Source organism: Sebastes fasciatus, chromosome 8, assembly GCF_043250625.1.
Source record: "Sebastes fasciatus isolate fSebFas1 chromosome 8, fSebFas1.pri, whole genome shotgun sequence".
Classification (NCBI taxonomy): Eukaryota; Metazoa; Chordata; class Actinopteri; order Perciformes; family Sebastidae; genus Sebastes; species Sebastes fasciatus.
Window position 1 is genome coordinate 24,702,788 of NC_133802.1, and position 16,534 is coordinate 24,719,321.

At 39.5% G+C, this 16,534-nt stretch overlaps 2 protein-coding genes and 1 long non-coding RNA gene across 4 annotated transcripts in view; 2 read left to right on the forward strand and 1 right to left on the reverse strand.

Moving 5' to 3' along the window:
* Positions 1 to 4,497, forward strand: part of LOC141772995 (uncharacterized) — a 31,156-nt gene extending 26,659 nt beyond the window's left edge. The window contains exon 5 of the long non-coding RNA XR_012594986.1: positions 57 to 4,497. This is a non-coding gene — a long non-coding RNA (uncharacterized LOC141772995). The remainder of the gene's footprint in view (positions 1 to 56) is intronic.
* A 339-nt stretch (positions 4,498 to 4,836) lies between these two features.
* Positions 4,837 to 10,462, reverse strand: rnf41 (ring finger protein 41). 2 transcript variants are annotated; one of them, XM_074644592.1, is made up of 7 exons: positions 10,298 to 10,462; positions 9,202 to 9,296; positions 8,987 to 9,102; positions 8,618 to 8,889; positions 8,186 to 8,321; positions 7,270 to 7,373; positions 4,837 to 6,410 (listed from the first exon to the last, which is right to left on the reverse strand). In XM_074644592.1, the coding sequence occupies exons 3-7, from the start codon at positions 9,074 to 9,076 to the stop codon at positions 6,056 to 6,058; spliced, it is 957 nt and encodes a 318-aa protein (XP_074500693.1). In that variant the 5' UTR covers positions 9,077 to 9,102; positions 9,202 to 9,296; positions 10,298 to 10,462; the 3' UTR covers positions 4,837 to 6,055. The 2 variants fall into 2 exon arrangements, with proteins under 2 accessions (XP_074500693.1, XP_074500692.1); XM_074644591.1 differs by having other exon boundaries at positions 9,193 to 9,296; positions 10,298 to 10,461.
* Positions 10,463 to 12,077: 1,615 nt separating this feature from the next.
* bcas2 (BCAS2 pre-mRNA processing factor) lies at positions 12,078 to 16,312 on the forward strand. Its single transcript, XM_074644593.1, has 7 exons — positions 12,078 to 12,294; positions 13,392 to 13,484; positions 13,578 to 13,648; positions 15,009 to 15,170; positions 15,262 to 15,312; positions 15,401 to 15,481; positions 15,566 to 16,312. Exons 1-7 carry the CDS (start codon positions 12,202 to 12,204, stop codon positions 15,690 to 15,692), a joined length of 678 nt encoding a protein of 225 aa, XP_074500694.1. The 5' UTR covers positions 12,078 to 12,201; the 3' UTR covers positions 15,693 to 16,312.
* Positions 16,313 to 16,534: the final 222 nt, after the last annotated feature.

The following is a 16,534-nucleotide window of genomic DNA, read 5'->3' on the forward strand; positions in this document are numbered from 1 at the left end:
GGATTCCTGGAAATTGAGAGTGAACTACAGAGACTGACTGCCCACTTTCTCACAAGGTCAAGACTTCAGAGGATGTGACTCATTCACAATCCTGGATGACTACACTGAAAGAAGGAGGGGGGTTGGAGAGAGAACACAAGATGTTCCTTTTAAAAAATAACCATCTAACCTGCGTAAAAATGAGATAAAAAGGATATGTTTGCGTGTTTTCAAGTCTTAAAGCAATACTGACGTGCCCATATGTTCACTGAAACAGGTTTTGCTTGCTGTAACCATTCCTCCGGTCCATACTGCCCATTAAAGGATTATTGGTGCCTTAGATCTTTGTTTACTTCCTGCAAAAAGAGTTACCTCACTCTGCTGGACTAATTGGATTAAAGAACAGTCTTTACCTCTACAATACCTCTGGAAAAGATCAATTACATTATTAAAAGGTAAACAATCGCTCTTTAAAAACATTTGGGGTCCTTTATAAAATATATGGAGATTGTTGATCCAAGCAGGGTTATTATAGTAAACTAAAATGAAAATAAGTAGTGAAAAATATTTTTAGTATCCTTTAAGAAAAACGAATAAAAATGAACTTAAATTCATTTCTGTTTTAGTTTTTAGCTCTAATATATCACTACCAAAAAAGGAGAGCATGTATTTCCATCAACTCTCGTGACATTGAACTACAGAAATTGAACAGACTTGACCTTCCAGGAGATGGCGCTATGCTGCAATTGCTTCAATAAAGTAGCACGAAGACTAAATATTAAACACTATCGCCATTCCTACACAGTTCTCCAACCATATATTTTGTATGTAAATATAGCTAAATAATTCTGCAACATTATACCTGGCCCTAACAAAAACAAACAAAAACTATTGTAAAACTAAATATATAATACTAAAACTACATTTCTGAAAAACTGAAACTAACACTAGCAAACGCACTCTGAAAACTAAAACTAAACTAAAAGCAAAATTGAAAAGTCCAAACTAAACTGAAATAAAAACTAATTGAAAATTCAAAACTATTATAACCTTGGTTAATAGTCTCTGGTTTTTGAGGTTTGGCTCCTCTTTTCATTGGTTGTTGCAGCCTGTGACTTTAGTATAAACATTATATATTTTTATATTGTGAATGTGATACCGAACAAAAAGTCCACGATCAAAACGTTGCATCTCTAATAAACTCAGTGCTGAAAGTGTGCAGGAATAACTCAATAGAAATTCAGTCATAAATACAATTTGAAGTGACTGTAATTGTAGTATTTTTACATGAAATAACTGCAATCCATTATTGATTAATCTGCTGATTATTTTTCTTGATTAATTGATTTTGGTCTGTGAAGGGTCATCAGAAAACAGTGAAAACACAATCATAACTTCCTAGACTCCAAAGTATCATCTTAATGTGTCTTATTTTGTCTGACCAACTGTCACATATGAGAAGCCAAAACCATCAAATATTTGGTATATTTGCTTGAAAGAAAAAAATTCTATTCAATTGTCAAATAGTTGCGGATTATTTTCTGTAAACTAATAGTTCTATACACAGTTGTCATTCATCATCTTAAAACAAATTCTTCTTCTATTCTCTCTTTTACCACCACGTTTGAGGTGGTTACATTGAGGCCCTGTGGGATAATTAAGACTTCAGCTTTGTGGTGGCCCTGAAGACTTTCAGCTCCATCAGTGTCACATTAACAGTGAGTCTAATCCCAAACACATGATGGCTGTGGAGGGAGAGGGACTGGCCTCATCTCCCTCTGGAAAATCCCATCAACTGCACTCAGGATTCCTGAGTATTTCCAAAGCGAACGTTAGTTTAATTTTCACCTACAGTATTTATGGCTGGGAGGAGGTGTAGATAGGAATTTGTCTTTCTTTTTTTCTCTCAAACATCAGCACTTAAACAAGAGAGCGTACAGTATAGAGACCTCTGTGTTTAAGAGCTACAACAATTAGTCTGCAACTATTTTGATGATCAGTTAATTGTTTGAGAACATTTTAAATAAAAAACTCCATTCAGTCTTTGATTCCTTTCCGGCTTCTTTATGTGAGAATATGACACATTTCTGTCTCATAAATGTTAGTAAACTGAATACGTTGAATTTTGGACTGTTTGTTAGACAAAAGAAGACATTTCAAGGTGCTATCTATCTTGGGCTTTGGGAAACTGGCGGACATTTTTCACTGTCTTCTTACATGAAATAATCTGTAGATTAATCGACAATGGAAATAATCGCCAGTTGCAGCCCTACTGTCTTTATTACAGACCGCGGTGGAAGAAGTACTCAGATCTTTTAAGTAAAAGTAGAAATACTCTGTGACAAGTAAAAAACAAGAAGACAAGTACAAGTCCTGCATTCAAAACTTAACTTATTATCAAGATATACTTAAAATACCAAAGTAAAGTACTTATTATGCAGAGTGGGAAAATAAATGTAGTGAAGAAAAAGTACAAATGACCTCCAAAATGTAGCGAAGTAGAAATTTAAAGTTTAAATTTAAAATAGAAATACTCATGTAAAGAACTAGTACCTCATAATTGTACTTAAGTACAGTACTTCAGTAAAATGTACTGAGTTACATCCCACCACTGTTTACAGAGCGCATGTGGTTGTATGTCTGTACACAATGAAACACAATACATCAGGCTCAATACATACAGTACATTATCCTTTATGACCCAGTTACCCATGTTATAGGCTAGACAATGAGCGAAACAGATAAATTACGCATGCCACGGTGCATGCTGGGACACGCTCCTCAGATATGAAATCATCGGCATAGATCAGCGTCTGTACCGTGACTCAATGTGTCATTAGGAAAGAGAAAGGATGAGTCTTCTCTTGTATTCACTCAGTCATCTGTTCAAGCACAGGAATCTGTTTCAATGTTCAGATAATCTGCTGACAGGTGTAAAACAAAAGATACAGGCTACTGGCATCTTCTCACACAAATATAAGTATTTTAATCTAGTAATCTGTCCGCTTTGTTGTTTGTTCTGATGATTACTATTTTCATTCTGTGCAATAACAAGACTTTTGTAATACCCAGTCGATGTTGTAATATCTACAGTATGACTTAGAGGGGAGTCCAGATTTCACAAATCAAGATCAAGATTATTAATCACAGGAAGTACCTATCAACAGTTGTACGATGTCTTCTGTGCCTTTAGAGGAGCTGAGATGAGTCAAAGTCGTCAGGGTTATCTGAGGGTTATCTCAGTTTGGGAGTCAGTGAGGGACCAATATTAGAGACTAAAAGTCAATATTTCTCAGCCTCTGCCGCTTTGATTTTGACAAGTATTTCCATAACCTTGCAAGTTGCCCAACTTTATAATACTAAATCACTGGAGTACCCCTTTAAAAACAGTTTATAGCCACGCTAGCTGCTCTATGAGGCTGTAATGCTCATTGTAAAAGAAAGTCAAACTGTTTTGATGGATAAAATCGCAGGTCAAAATGTGTATTTGTTTGGCCAGAGAGTGGTGTACTGTAAGAATCTACATCTGAAGGGTTTATCATGACGTGTGCATGAAAGTGTTAAGAGATGTTCGTGGCAGTGTTTATTTATATGAGGGCGGTGTAAAAAGAAAAGGTCAACACATGAAGACACTTGTGAAATTTTATGATCATAAGTAGAGAAGTGAAAGCGAGGTGAAGAGATGTAAACATACAAATGCAAAGTGGCACTAAACACAAGACACAGCTGAGGCTAAGTGGTGGAAGAAGTACTCAGATCTTCTACTTAAGCAAAAGTATCAATACCACAGTGTAAAAATACTCACATATATACTTTAAGTACCAAAAGTAAAAGTACTCATGCAGAGTGGCCCATTTCATGTATTAGTTGATTAATATTTTGTATTAATAATCTGAATCTGAGTAACTTAAGTTATATAAATAAATGTAGTGAAGTTAAAAGTACAATATTGTCTTCCAAAATGTAGTGGAGTAGAATTATAAAGTAGTATAAAATGGAAATACTTAAGTAAAGTACCAGGAAGTTAAGTTTATAGGCTCTAGTTGATCATTATAGGAGTGAGCAGCAGACAGGTTGTCCTCCAGACTGAGAGACAGGTACAACTCAGGTGAACTCTGACTCACCATCTTGTCTCGACAAGAAAGCTCTGAATTACGATAAGTCTTGATAACACCTGTTTCCTCGTCACACAATTACTTAATTTCTGTCTAAGTTGTACCTCATCATGGCTCATACTCACATGAGCTGCGACAGGTAGTTTCTCAGGGACTCACTCACTTCAGACAGTCATCATTCATCTAACAGGAGGTGCTGCGTTACAGCACGTAACACATGTAACAAAGTACAGATACTAAAATACTGCAGTGACGTACAAATTTGAGGTACTTGTATTTTGATTGTGTATATCCATTCTATGCCACTTATACTTCACTACCTTTATGTGGCAGCTATAGCTACTACTTCACCAATTAAGATTTTACTGTACATACAAAACATATGCGTTTATAAAACCATTTTTATAGATTAAACTACCGAAGGACATTATCATTATATATTACATTATGCCAAAAATGTGTTAGACAGAGAAAATGAGATTGAGTCAGGTCAGAGCAGTCTGAGTTTTGTGGTTAAGCTTTCCTCTTAATTTTCTTAACCTGGATTGGCAGCATTTCACATCTCACATCTCCTCCTCACTGCCCTGATTTCTTAAAAGTAGCAATCCTTGTATTTACATAAGCACACGTCAGCTGATGTTCCTCCCAGCAGATCTCTGATGACATGGTGTGGTAAAATAAGGAACTGCATACTAATTAAAATGCTGAATATAAAATCTTGTTATCCCAGTGAGAAAAAACATTTTGTCATGAAGTTTGACATTTTTTATTACTTTCTTGTCTGTACAACACGGTACATAACAGACACAAAACAAACAAAAACATTAAGAGGGAAAATAATAAAGGGCACAATCCAAACTTATGTTTACTGCACTTCTGAGGGCTTTTATACCGGACGTTTGTAGTCTTGTTTGTCTTACTACAGCAAGAAGTGACTAATGGTGAAACATTTTACCTCTCAAAAGCCATAAGAGTGACTTTACAAATATTTTTACAATCTCCAAGCTTTGATTTGTGGTGAAATGTCAGTGAACAGATGTTTGCTAACTGTGAAGAATGAGAAGATCAATGTCTATATTTCAATCATCAGAAAAAGACCTACGGATCACCTAAAATATCAAGTGAACCATTATGATTTGTCAAATAAAACTCATTTTACATTGTTAAACCCAAATGTTAAACTTCAAATTTAACACTTCAACTGGACCCAACATACAGACTATTTACAACTGAGGCAACAAAGAAAACACAAAAACATTTTTCTTCCGGCGATGAACTTCAAATGCACCGAAAAAGGCAGATTTCCATACATCAAATGGTAACATCTTCAAGCATGTCTGTGTAAAAGGCAACACAATAAATAAAACAAATGGCACAGAAGGTTTAGACAATCAAAACTCAGAAGCACAACGTCTTGTGAAATATTCACAGGAAACTAAACACTAAAGCAAGCACGCGAAAAATCTTCAGAGTCGACGTCCCTGCAGACGGCAACACAAGCTGGACTAAACAGAACTGAGATAAACAAAAAATCACAATCTAATTACAGTGAGAGGAATAAGAGAATGACATTTATAATTCAATATAGTATTTGTATTTACAAGCATTTATACAACTGAGGGCATCAAACGGGGGTTCAAGCTTATTACTACATTAGGACATGGAGCAGAACAATCAGATCATATAATGCACCAAAATATAAACCTTGTAAACATCTCACCTTTTATCTCAGATATCAGTCAGATTAAGTTTCTATTAGCCAGGTTCATAATATATGTGTCCTTACTTTAAGGCATAGGTATCAAGCTTAGGAGTGAGCCTCTTATACGATTTTATTTTAAATAAGCCAGATTTAATCTGAAGGTTTCACTCCAACGAGGAAATCTCTACTCGTCACGGCAAACCCCCTCCCAGGCAAAACGTCCCTTCTTGTCTCTGGATCAGCTCAGTTAGCTGTAAAGTTATAAGATCTCCTCCACTCCATGCGCAAAGATCATGACGAGGCCGGGCTCCAGGATCATGTCCTCCCCCATATGCTGATTCTCACAGGCCATCACCACCACTGCCTGCTTGCCAGGGATACGCTTGGCAACGTAGTTCTCATAGTAGCGCCTGTTCATCTGCCGCGTCTCGAGCGTGGCCAGTCCCTGAGGCCAGTTGCGCTCGTGGGCGTTCTCGATCAGGTCGTTCACAATTGAGAGAGGACAGCCGCTGTCGATGAGGGAGCGTTTGATGACGGCCTGGAGCACAGCATCGGGAGTGGAGATCATCCCGCCCCAGCGTGTCACCCTGGCAGGCTGCATGGAGTTCACCCACCTGAAGATGAGAGGAAGTGAAAACCACAAGAAAATTAGGGCCTGACCTGCCGCTCCCTGACAAAGTTAATGAGTAACTTTGGTATTGGTCAACCCTATTTTCTCATGTTTTTTGTGTGTAACTGACTAATGGGGAAAACTATTTCTGAAATTGGTCCAGTATTGAGGGAGAGCGCTGTAGACAGCAGCTGCTCATGAGCTGCAGTATGGTGCTATTGGGGCAAGCAGGCACTGTCATTTTGGAAAGAGTCTCGCTCAAGGAGAAGTCTCGTTCTGAAATCTGGCGAGGTGATGTGTTGCTGGAAGACAATAGTGGAAACACAAGAGTTTGTTGTGTTGGAGTACAGAAAGCGTAGCTTAGTGTTATCTAAAAGATTTCCAATGTCCTGGCTGAATATTTAGACGATTTCCACAATGTGGATGAGGTCTTGGAATTCGATGGCCGCCCGTATTTATTTGAGCCAGAGTATACGGATAGACTTCTCCTTGAGCGGGACTTGGACACAATAACAAACAGACCGGATCAAGAGAAAGGTAAGATAAATGTATCATTTCTCTGTAGGATATTTTCCATAATGTTGTCAAACACTGATAATAACAATCTGAGCCTTGTCAGTGGCAAAAACAAGCACTTTCAGTGAACGTAACGTTACATTGACGCTGCTCACTTGACCTCGCAGCTCGTTTCACGGCTGCTGGTTACAGCGTTCTCCCTCAAAACTGGACCAATTTCAAAAATTGTTGTCCGCATTTGTCACTTAGACTTAAACACATGGGAAAACAGGGTCCAGGTTGAAACATACAGAAGTTACCCTTTAATATTAGAAACCAAGCAGAAGAGAGGATGAAATTTCACTTACTCCAAGATCTCATTGTACTCTATGCTCTCCTCGAGGTTTTGCAGGTTGGGGTTAGCACTGCGGATTGCTCTCATGTAGGCTTTTAGCAGCTGAATGTCCCGTTTCTGGAAATTAAAAGCATCATCTTCAGTGATTGATTTCACAAAATCTCCTAAAGCTAAACCGGAATTTAGAAATGGCTAATTTACTACAGTAAAGTCTGGTGGCTGCCTCAAAAGCTGCACATATAAGGATGTAACACATTTCTCAATATCTTTGGATCCAGTATTCTGCCCTTAAATCACTTTTATTGGATTTTTGGCAAATACTGATCCTCAATCGTTTTAGCTTCAGATTCCAATCTAGCCATTAAGAATATATATTGTAATATAAGGCACTGCTTATAGAGTTAAGTGATAATTGTATATAATATTCTTCTTCTCCTCCTTTATATATTGTGACAAAACTGTCAGGTCTCATGTCCAAATGACAACACACACAACATTAGACCTTAAAAACTTGACTGCGTTCAACTAGGGTGCCAATTATACAGATATACACAGTACCAAACACAAATTAAACAGAACATATACAGAAACATGCACCCATACCATCCTGTACCACAAAGACATATCACACTCAAATTATTAATAAGACCCAGTCAAGCAAACATTCTACAAAACAATAATCATAATCTGTACCCAAATATGTTGAGCCCTTTATAAACCCAGATCCCAAAAAGCATTTTAGTAACTGAATAATAGTAAGTACTCAGTAGAAAACTCGGTCAATACAAAGTGGTTGTTATGGAAAATAAATATGCTCTTGGCTATTTCAAAACCTGTTCCACAGAAAACAAGAAAAACAATATTTTTCAGAACTAGGCTCATAAAGTCATTTTTAGTTTACACATCAGTGAGCAGGCAAATGTTCTTACTTGTTCCCCCAACTGGTGTTTATGCTCTGCAACAGTTTTCTCCAGATCTGAAATCTTAGTCTGTTGCTGCTGGACGACGCTCCGCAAGTGTTTGATGCAGTTATGGTTGGGCACCTCGTCTTTGGGCATCTCAAGCCTGCAAGAGTGGGGGAGATAGAATAATTGGAGATGGAATAATTGGAGAGAAAATAGAGGATTTAATACCATACCATACAGAGGACAGGTTATACATTTTTGTAAATCATTTATTTAGATTTTACAGCACAAACATTTAATGGTGATAATTATTATTATTCATTTTGGTTGAGCAACTGTTGTGTTTCGATTAGCTGTTACTTGACCTGTCTCTAGAGTTCAAAGGGTGACTAGAAATTCATAATCAATGCACAGTTACAATGCAGTGTACATATCTGCCAAATGAAAGCCACTCACCCACATCCCTCATCACAGTTGACGGGCCTTTTGGGGTTGTGCTCACAGTCCTTGAGGTGTGACTGCAGCTGGTCCAGCCGCAGAGTGGCTATGCAACCAAAACCCGCATTATCACAGCTGATCTGAAGCTTGGACAGCATGTTGCGCATGATGCGTGGCACAGGCCGGAGGTGAGCGAGCGTCACTACCGTGCGGTCAACAGGACATATCTGCTGCTGGGCGAACCACTGTGTTATACAGGCATTGCAGAAGGCATGCTCACAGTGTGGAGCCTGAAATGAAAAAAAAGGAGAACACAGAGCCCCAAAAATGAAAAATGCGAACGCTGATACGATTAAGGTTTGGGTAATCTTTCAGACAGGAACTTGCCTGCACTGGTTCTTCAAGCACTCCACTACATATAGGGCACAGCAGGTCTTCATCCACCTCCCCTTGGAACCTCGTAACGTCGTACCCCATGGTACATTACTGGGATCCACAACCTCCTGAGCAACACACAGCCAAAGCAAATTAGATTTTCAGACAACTTAAACATGTGACTGTAGATATTACACAAATATATACTTTGAGCCTACCTCACTCACAAAGGGCCTTAAATGCTTCCATTCAGCTCTTGATGTTAAGCTGATGCGTCACATCTGGCAGAAATAATCTGTCTGGTGAAAGACACAGACACTCCCTGCAAAACAATTATGATATTCACACTGATTATTTAGTTTTCAAAAGACTATTGGATAGCTGATTGTTGGAGCTGAGTTATGCTATATAATCTAAACCCACATGATAAACACAATATACATGCAGCTTATCTACAGACATATATTTAAATGGAAGGAAGATCAGTCAAGATCAAGCATTAGCAAACTATACTCTACTACTAGACTCTATAAAAAAAGGAAAAACGAGAGGAACATTGCTAATAAACATATATTATGATATTATTAAATCAATCAAAGCTATAAAAAGGTACAATGACTCAAGAAAGTTTAGTCATTTGAGCCAGGATGACTCTATAAAAAGGTAAAAACGAGGGAAACATTGCTAATAAACATATATTGTCATATTATTAAATCAATAAAAAGCTATAAAAGGTACAATGACTCAAGAAATTTGAGCACACAGCCATATTTAATACATCCCAGAGCTAAAAAGAGATGCCCTTGATCAGTGTGTGGTTTCCTAACATTATCCTCAAGCCGAGCTCCATCATCTTGAGGAGAGCATCCTGTTGTCCCAGGTGACTGCTGGCTGCAGGCTGACCCAATTTCAGAGAAAGCAGCAGCAGCACACCGGTCTGGAGGCGTTTTTACAGACAGATCCCTTTTTTCTCCCCATCGCACTCAGCATGCCTTTGCACACAAGCTAATGGTAGCTATGATGTATAAGGTTAGTTCACTGTTACAAATAACACTAAACAATACCTTTGGGTTTATAATGAGTTCAACTTCTTGACTAAACACTCCAATGCTTTGAGTTCAGATGTCAGTACAGCTTTGCTCGCCATGAATTAAATGTGGCTAACGCTTGCTAACAGGCTAGCAACTGGTACCGTTGGTTTCCTCTGGATGTTAGCCATCAAGCTAACCAGACAGACCTCAGTCCGGACCAACTACACCCACAAATGTCTCATTACAATCACACACATTTGAAGAAAACATCACAACGGACTGATATACTTACTTGAACATGTAGTAGAACAGATCCTTATCACGATGTTTGTGTATTTTCGGACGTCCTACTGTAACTAGTAGCTCGCTAGCCACGTCTCTGTGCTACATCCTCTCTACACCTTCTGTACAGCGGTTGCAGCCGAGTCTGAGACCGGAAGTGCCACTATAGTGATGTGTCGGTCAAGAACGAACCGGCTAAAAAGAGCCGGCTCCCATGGTTCACTTAAAGGGACTGTTTGTAACTTCTTGCACGTATGAATCTACCGGGTCGGTGTCCCATGCGCGCTCGCGTGTGGCTACGCTGTTCAGACTCAGACTCCAACACAAACTACACGGAAGCACCAAAACCGCAAAGTTCTATCAAGTGAAGCCCGTCTTGCAAAACAGTGTTGGCGGCAGTCGTAGTAAGCGGGGGAAACCGTAGCTTTGGTCTCCAGGGCCGGAGTCTCTGCTGTACTCTGCTCCTCTGCCTGCTTGCCTTCACTCACACACTGCGCGCGTTCTCGCTCCACTCTTACGTGCATGCGCGCACACTACACACTGCAGAAGAGTTAGTTTAGCTCTGAGAATATCTAGTAAATGGACAGTGGACGTTTGTGCAGAAATAAATGCTGCAACTCCTCCAGACCAACTGAGGTTTTCCGTGTCTTGTGAAGTGACGGGGCTCCGCAGAGAGAAACGTTATCGTCTCTGACTGGGTGTCGGAGGGAGACACCCAGGCACCCGGTCAGAAACGATAACGTTTCTCTTCCTGCTTCAGCCCCGGAGGCTGAGGCAGGAAAAGCCAACACTATGATCAGCAGTGATTCATGGAGAGACGTTCGTCTGGTCAGTTAACATTACTGTCAAGCAGGTGAAATATAGAGCGATATTGTGGTTTTAGCTGACGTTTGTCGCCTCACTGTGTTGAGCGATGCTCGTTCATGTCTATTTAGAGCGAGCACAAGCGTGAGCCTGACGCTGACTTTCGTTGACTTAACGGCCACAGGTGTCGCTGTTAACAAGCATTTCTGATTCTTACAAACAGTCTCTTGAATTCAAGGCAGAATGATAACATGATCTTCTCCGCGCCATGGGCACTCCATGCACTGATGGTACGTGTCCACAGCCTACGTGCTTTCCACGCTTCCCCATTCATTGTCTATGTAAGCAGCCACGCAATGCATTTCTGGTAGCGTCGCGTCACGATTCGTGAGACAGAACGTCACGATGCCCGCTCCTCATTTGCATGAAGTTGAGGGCCAGTCTACTTTATGTAAATCTCTGTGGTGTCCACCAAGCGTCCAATGTTGGGAAGCGTCGCGTCCCCTCGCGATAAAAAAACGCCCCTGTGGAGACATACCATTACTGGGATTGACATTGTGTTATTGACATCCGTGCGACCAATCAGGTGATGACAGACAAGGACCATACCATCAAGCAGGGAAGGGCGGGGTTGCGCGGCGTGCTGACGGTCTACAGGTACAGAGCAGGAGGGAGAGGAGAAGAAAAAGAGAGAGAGGAGTGCGGCGCGCGAACAGCAGACAAGATGAGTTACAGTCGGAAACGAAGCAGCATGTAAAATTACGGTATTCTGGAAATTATACGGTTTAGTATAATTATATTGAATAATTTAAGTGATATATGTGCACACATACTTATCATAGGTCAAAACAACTAAAGCTAAGTTTGTCTGAATTATAAAAGGCAGAAGTAAAATGAAGAGCCGTTTGGGAGCCGAAAGAGCCGGCTCCTCTTGGTGAGCTGAGCCAAATGATCTGGCTCACTAAAAAGAGCCGGAATTCCCATCACTAACCGGAAGTGCCACTGCTAGCTGACGCAGCCTCCATTTGAGCCAACCCTCTACTACTGCTGCTGGTTTATAGCTGAGAGACACAAATCAAACTAGACTAAACAATATATAGACTGATTCAAATGGCCGGGACGGCTTCAGTAGCTGGCGAAGTGTTCGTCGATGCGTTGCCGTATTTTGACCAAGGTTACGACGCAGCAGGAGTCCGAGAAGCGGTGAGTAAACAGAGCGCTAAGCTAACTGGAGCTAGCTGTTAGCTCACCATGCTTCACTCAGCTAATGGACAAGACACACTGTAGAAACACTTTAATGCCACACTTGGTGGTTAGAAACTACAACAATTAGTCTGCCCACAGTTAGATATGCTGATGTTTAGCATGCTCGTTTGTTTTAGTGAGTTATTTAGCCAACAGTAGGTAACTGTTAGTGTTTCAATTGTATGTTAGCTAGCTATCTGCTTCCTGTGAAGAGTGTAGTCTGTGTAGTAGCTGATACTTCTCACATTAAAATCCATTGAATATTAATGTGTTTTGGTTACTACAGAACTCCTCAGAGAACAAGACCTTTTATTAAGTGCTCAATTACCCATCATCACTCTTTCTCAGACAGATATGTTGACAGTTCATAGTAGAAGAATCACAGGTGTGACTTTATTCTCCTCCATTTAGACGTACCAATAAGTTACGCTAGTCAGCCAGCATTTACAAGCCCAGGGAAAATGGAAAATCTATCTCTTATTATGTGTTATTCCGATAAGTAATTAATAAGAAGCCAAATAACTTTCATTGACTTAACAAGCGCAGCATTTACACACTCCGATACAGTAGTCGGCGGTATTGTATTCACACTTTCTCCCCTGTAAGAGATCTCTGGCCCCCAAACAGTTTGAGGATCTCTGGTTTAAAGTACACCTTCTAAGCTATCACAATGGAATATTTCCACATGGTAGAAACTAGTATAATTTCTAGTGGTGTAAGTCAGGTATGAGAAATGATGTGTGCTTAAAAAGTCCCTTTCTTTTTCCATTTAAAGATGACATGACACTGATAAGTTTGCCTTCAGCCAGAGAGTGAAACTAGCTGTTGTAGTCTTTTTATTATGTTATTATATTTATGTTGGGTCTGAATACTTTTCTACTCTGCCAAAAGATAGGATTATGGGGAAACTGAAAAAAAATGTTTGGATATTTTTTTAGATATTCAGAAATCACCTGTCCCGGTGGATTCTCAAGCCATAGTAAAATCAAGGATTTCTTGGTAGATGTAGTGCTTTTACTCTGCAAAAAAATAACTTATTATCTTTTGTCCTCTAGGCTGCAGCGTTGGTGGAGGAGGAGACCAGAAGATACCGACCTACCAAGAACTACCTGAGCTACTTGCTCACACCTGACTTCACTACTTTTGAGGTGAGAAAACTCTTCAGACCTTCTGAAACCTTCTTCACATCTCAGCCAGTGCGACAGAAATAACAGCATTTCTTATTTATTCTCACCCATTAGACAGAAATTATGAGGAATGAATTTGAACGGCTGGCGGCTCGTCAACCCATGGATCTCCTGAGCATGAAGAGGTAAAAACCCCACGCACTGCAAGAGTCTGTGTTTATATGTAGAGCAACAGAATCATGTCTCTTTGGGCACTTAAAACATACACAGTCATGCAAAATAACTGCTGCATCCAACATGCTGATAAAGTTGTGCCTTTTCCTAATTTGCCTCAGAAAAAGAGTTATACATAACTTACTGAGTATTTGAAGGATATAATTTAAACGATTCTAGTTTATTCACTTTAGGAATACCCTGAAGTCAAACTACTGTTTGAAAAATAAACTTAATCCTGTAACGAACCAATGAGTGAGTTCAGTTAATGGAAACAGACCCAGAAGTTACAACATATATCACTAGGCAAACAGCAGGGTGCGGTGACTGAGTTTCAAAGACTTAGACACCCAGCCATCCTGTAACATCACACTAATAAACTAAATTAAAGCTGCAACTAATGATTATTTTCATTATCAATAAATATAACAATTTTTTCCTCGAGGCAATCATTTGGTTTAAAATGTCAGCAAATTGAAAAAAAAATGTGTGCTCATGTCTTGTTTTTTTATATTTCAACAAACAGTCCAAAAGTTAACTATCATGGCAGACTATGAAGAACAGAAACACGTTTGTGAGGATGGAACCTGTGAATTTTAGTTGGTTTTTTTGCCATTACTTTTCAGCAAAAAGTATTGACCGATTATCAAAATAGTTACCAAATAAATTTCTGAATATTGACTAATTGATTAATCCACTGATTGTTTCAGCTCTAAGCTAAATGTCTTTTTGTATGTGTGTGTTTTTTTGCAACCAGAAGTGACCCGAGAGGGTGGAGATAATACCTTTTAAGGCGACCAAAATGCTACAATTAACTTTCATGAACTGAAAATACACTGTGAAAGAGTTAACATTGTAAGACGAAAATGCAAACGACCTGTCAATCACAAGGTAGCCACACCCTAAAGCGTGCCCCTATTTATGGTCTATTTGACTCTAAATGGGACCGTAATTTACTAAATGAACATAATGCTGTATTGAAGAAGACTTGAAACTAGCGATCGAGGCCATAAACTCATGTTTACAATGTTTACTGAGGTAATAAATCAAGTGAGAAGTAGACTCATTTTCTCATAGACTTCTAGACAATCAGACTTCTTCTTGCAACCAGAGGAGTCGCCCCCTGCTGGCTATTAGAAAGAATGCAAGTTTAAGGCACTTCAGCATTGGCTTCACTTTTCAGACCCGGAGGTTTCCTGCTGTTTATAGTGTTTTTTTATACAAAAAATAATTGATAGATAATGCCAACATTTTAAATTAAGTCAACTTTTTTTATAATGATTTTTGCTCCGTGGCTTTAACTGTTATTTCATCTGACCTTTTCCTGTGTAGATATGAGCTGCCAGCGCCCTCATCAGGACAAAAGAATGACATCACAGCGTGGCAGGAGTGTGTTAACAACTCAATGGCCCAGCTAGAGCACCAGGCGGTCCGCATAGAGAACCTGGAGATCATGTCGCAGTATGGAACCAACGCATGGAAAGTCTACAACGAGTATGTGACAGCAGCCGTTTCTCACAGACATTAACTCAGTGTATAATTAGTCTAAAGACTTCTAACATGTTATCTTGTCTTCCTCCTTCAGTAACTTGGCCTTCATGATTGAGATGGCTCAAAAGGAACTTCAGAAATTCAGGTGACCGATCACTGGAACATTTGTGGTTTATAAAAGTGTCATTAAACAAGTGTCACATGTTTACCATTACATTTTCTTTGCCTCACAGGAAGCAAATACAAGACTTAAACTGGCAGCGTAAGAATGATCAGTTAGCAGGAGGAGCCAAACTGCGAGAGCTGGAGTCAAAGTATGTCGTTTGAAGTGTTTATATCACTCTACATGGGATATCAGATTTTCCGGTGTTGTAACATCTGTTTCTGTTCCTCAACAGCTGGGTGTCTCTGGTCAGTAAAAACTTTGAGATCGAGCGGGCCATCGTCCAGCTGGAGAACGAAGTGACTCAGCTCAGACAACAGCAGGGGGACGAGAACAAAGAGAACATCCGACAGGACTTCTAGAGCAGCAGCAGCAGCTTTCACCCTCGTAACACTGATCCAAAAACTGATGATCCCTCAATCAGAAAGATGTCATTTTGTTTCATTAGCTGACTGCACTAAGAAGCAACCTGATGGAGATTTCATGTGAAACTGTATCATCAGGTTACTTAGACATTCAGAAGGAGTGGTCCACAAACCTCAGTGACAACACACATTTTACGCCTCTATTCTAAAAGTGGTGGGATGTGGTATAATGCAACTTTTGGATCCTACCTTTCACAGATTTTTAAAGCGAGACTATGTATGGCTGATAGAAGACATTCATTTTACAAATGGAAAGTTGAATTCATAAGCAATAAGTCACAACTGCTCACCCAGTAGCTTATGGTGGCTAATGCTAGCAAGCTTTTCTTCTGTTATACTAGCATTTAACACACGTGACATTATTCAGAAGAAGTTACGTAATCTCGCTTTAAAGTTTGATTTATACCAGCATGTAGATTTCAGTCTACCACCAGGTGTGTTTAGAATTTATTGTACATAGTTTGTCAAGTCTGTCGGAGACATTATCTCTGTGAGCCCTGCCTTGACTTCATCTCCTTTTTTTTAATGCTGTTTTAATAAAATAAAAATTTCTTGTATTTCTTAGTGTGTGGACTGGACTTTTTTCATATTATATCAAATAGAAATGAGTGGGAATTATGAATTATGAATATTCACCAGTGCTCAGTAAATGCTAGACATAATCTGCAGGTAAACTATAGATGTATCCCAGTGGATCAGCTCTGTGTAACAAATGTAAGAATCAACCAATTCTGGACATGCCTCAACCTCCACACTGGGATGAATGATCAACAATAAGA

What these genes read in the sequence shown, in the direction of transcription:
- rnf41 (XM_074644592.1), bottom strand. Translation starts at nt 9,076, where the DNA reads ATGGGGTACGACGTTACGAGGTTCCAAGGGGAGGTGGATGAAGACCTG. An exon ending in AACACCAGTTGGGGGAACAA is followed by an intron (nt 7,374 to 8,185) that starts GTAAGAACATTT and finishes TTTAATTTCCAG; the next exon opens with AAACGGGACATTCAGCTGCT. An exon ending in GAGTACAATGAGATCTTGGA is followed by an intron (nt 6,411 to 7,269) that starts GTAAGTGAAATT and finishes TCTCATCTTCAG; the next exon opens with GTGGGTGAACTCCATGCAGC.
- bcas2 (XM_074644593.1), top strand. Translation starts at nt 12,202, where the DNA reads ATGGCCGGGACGGCTTCAGTAGCTGGCGAAGTGTTCGTCGATGCGTTG. An exon ending in GCATGGAAAGTCTACAACGA is followed by an intron (nt 15,171 to 15,261) that starts GTATGTGACAGC and finishes TTCCTCCTTCAG; the next exon opens with TAACTTGGCCTTCATGATTG. An exon ending in AAGGAACTTCAGAAATTCAG is followed by an intron (nt 15,313 to 15,400) that starts GTGACCGATCAC and finishes TTTGCCTCACAG; the next exon opens with GAAGCAAATACAAGACTTAA.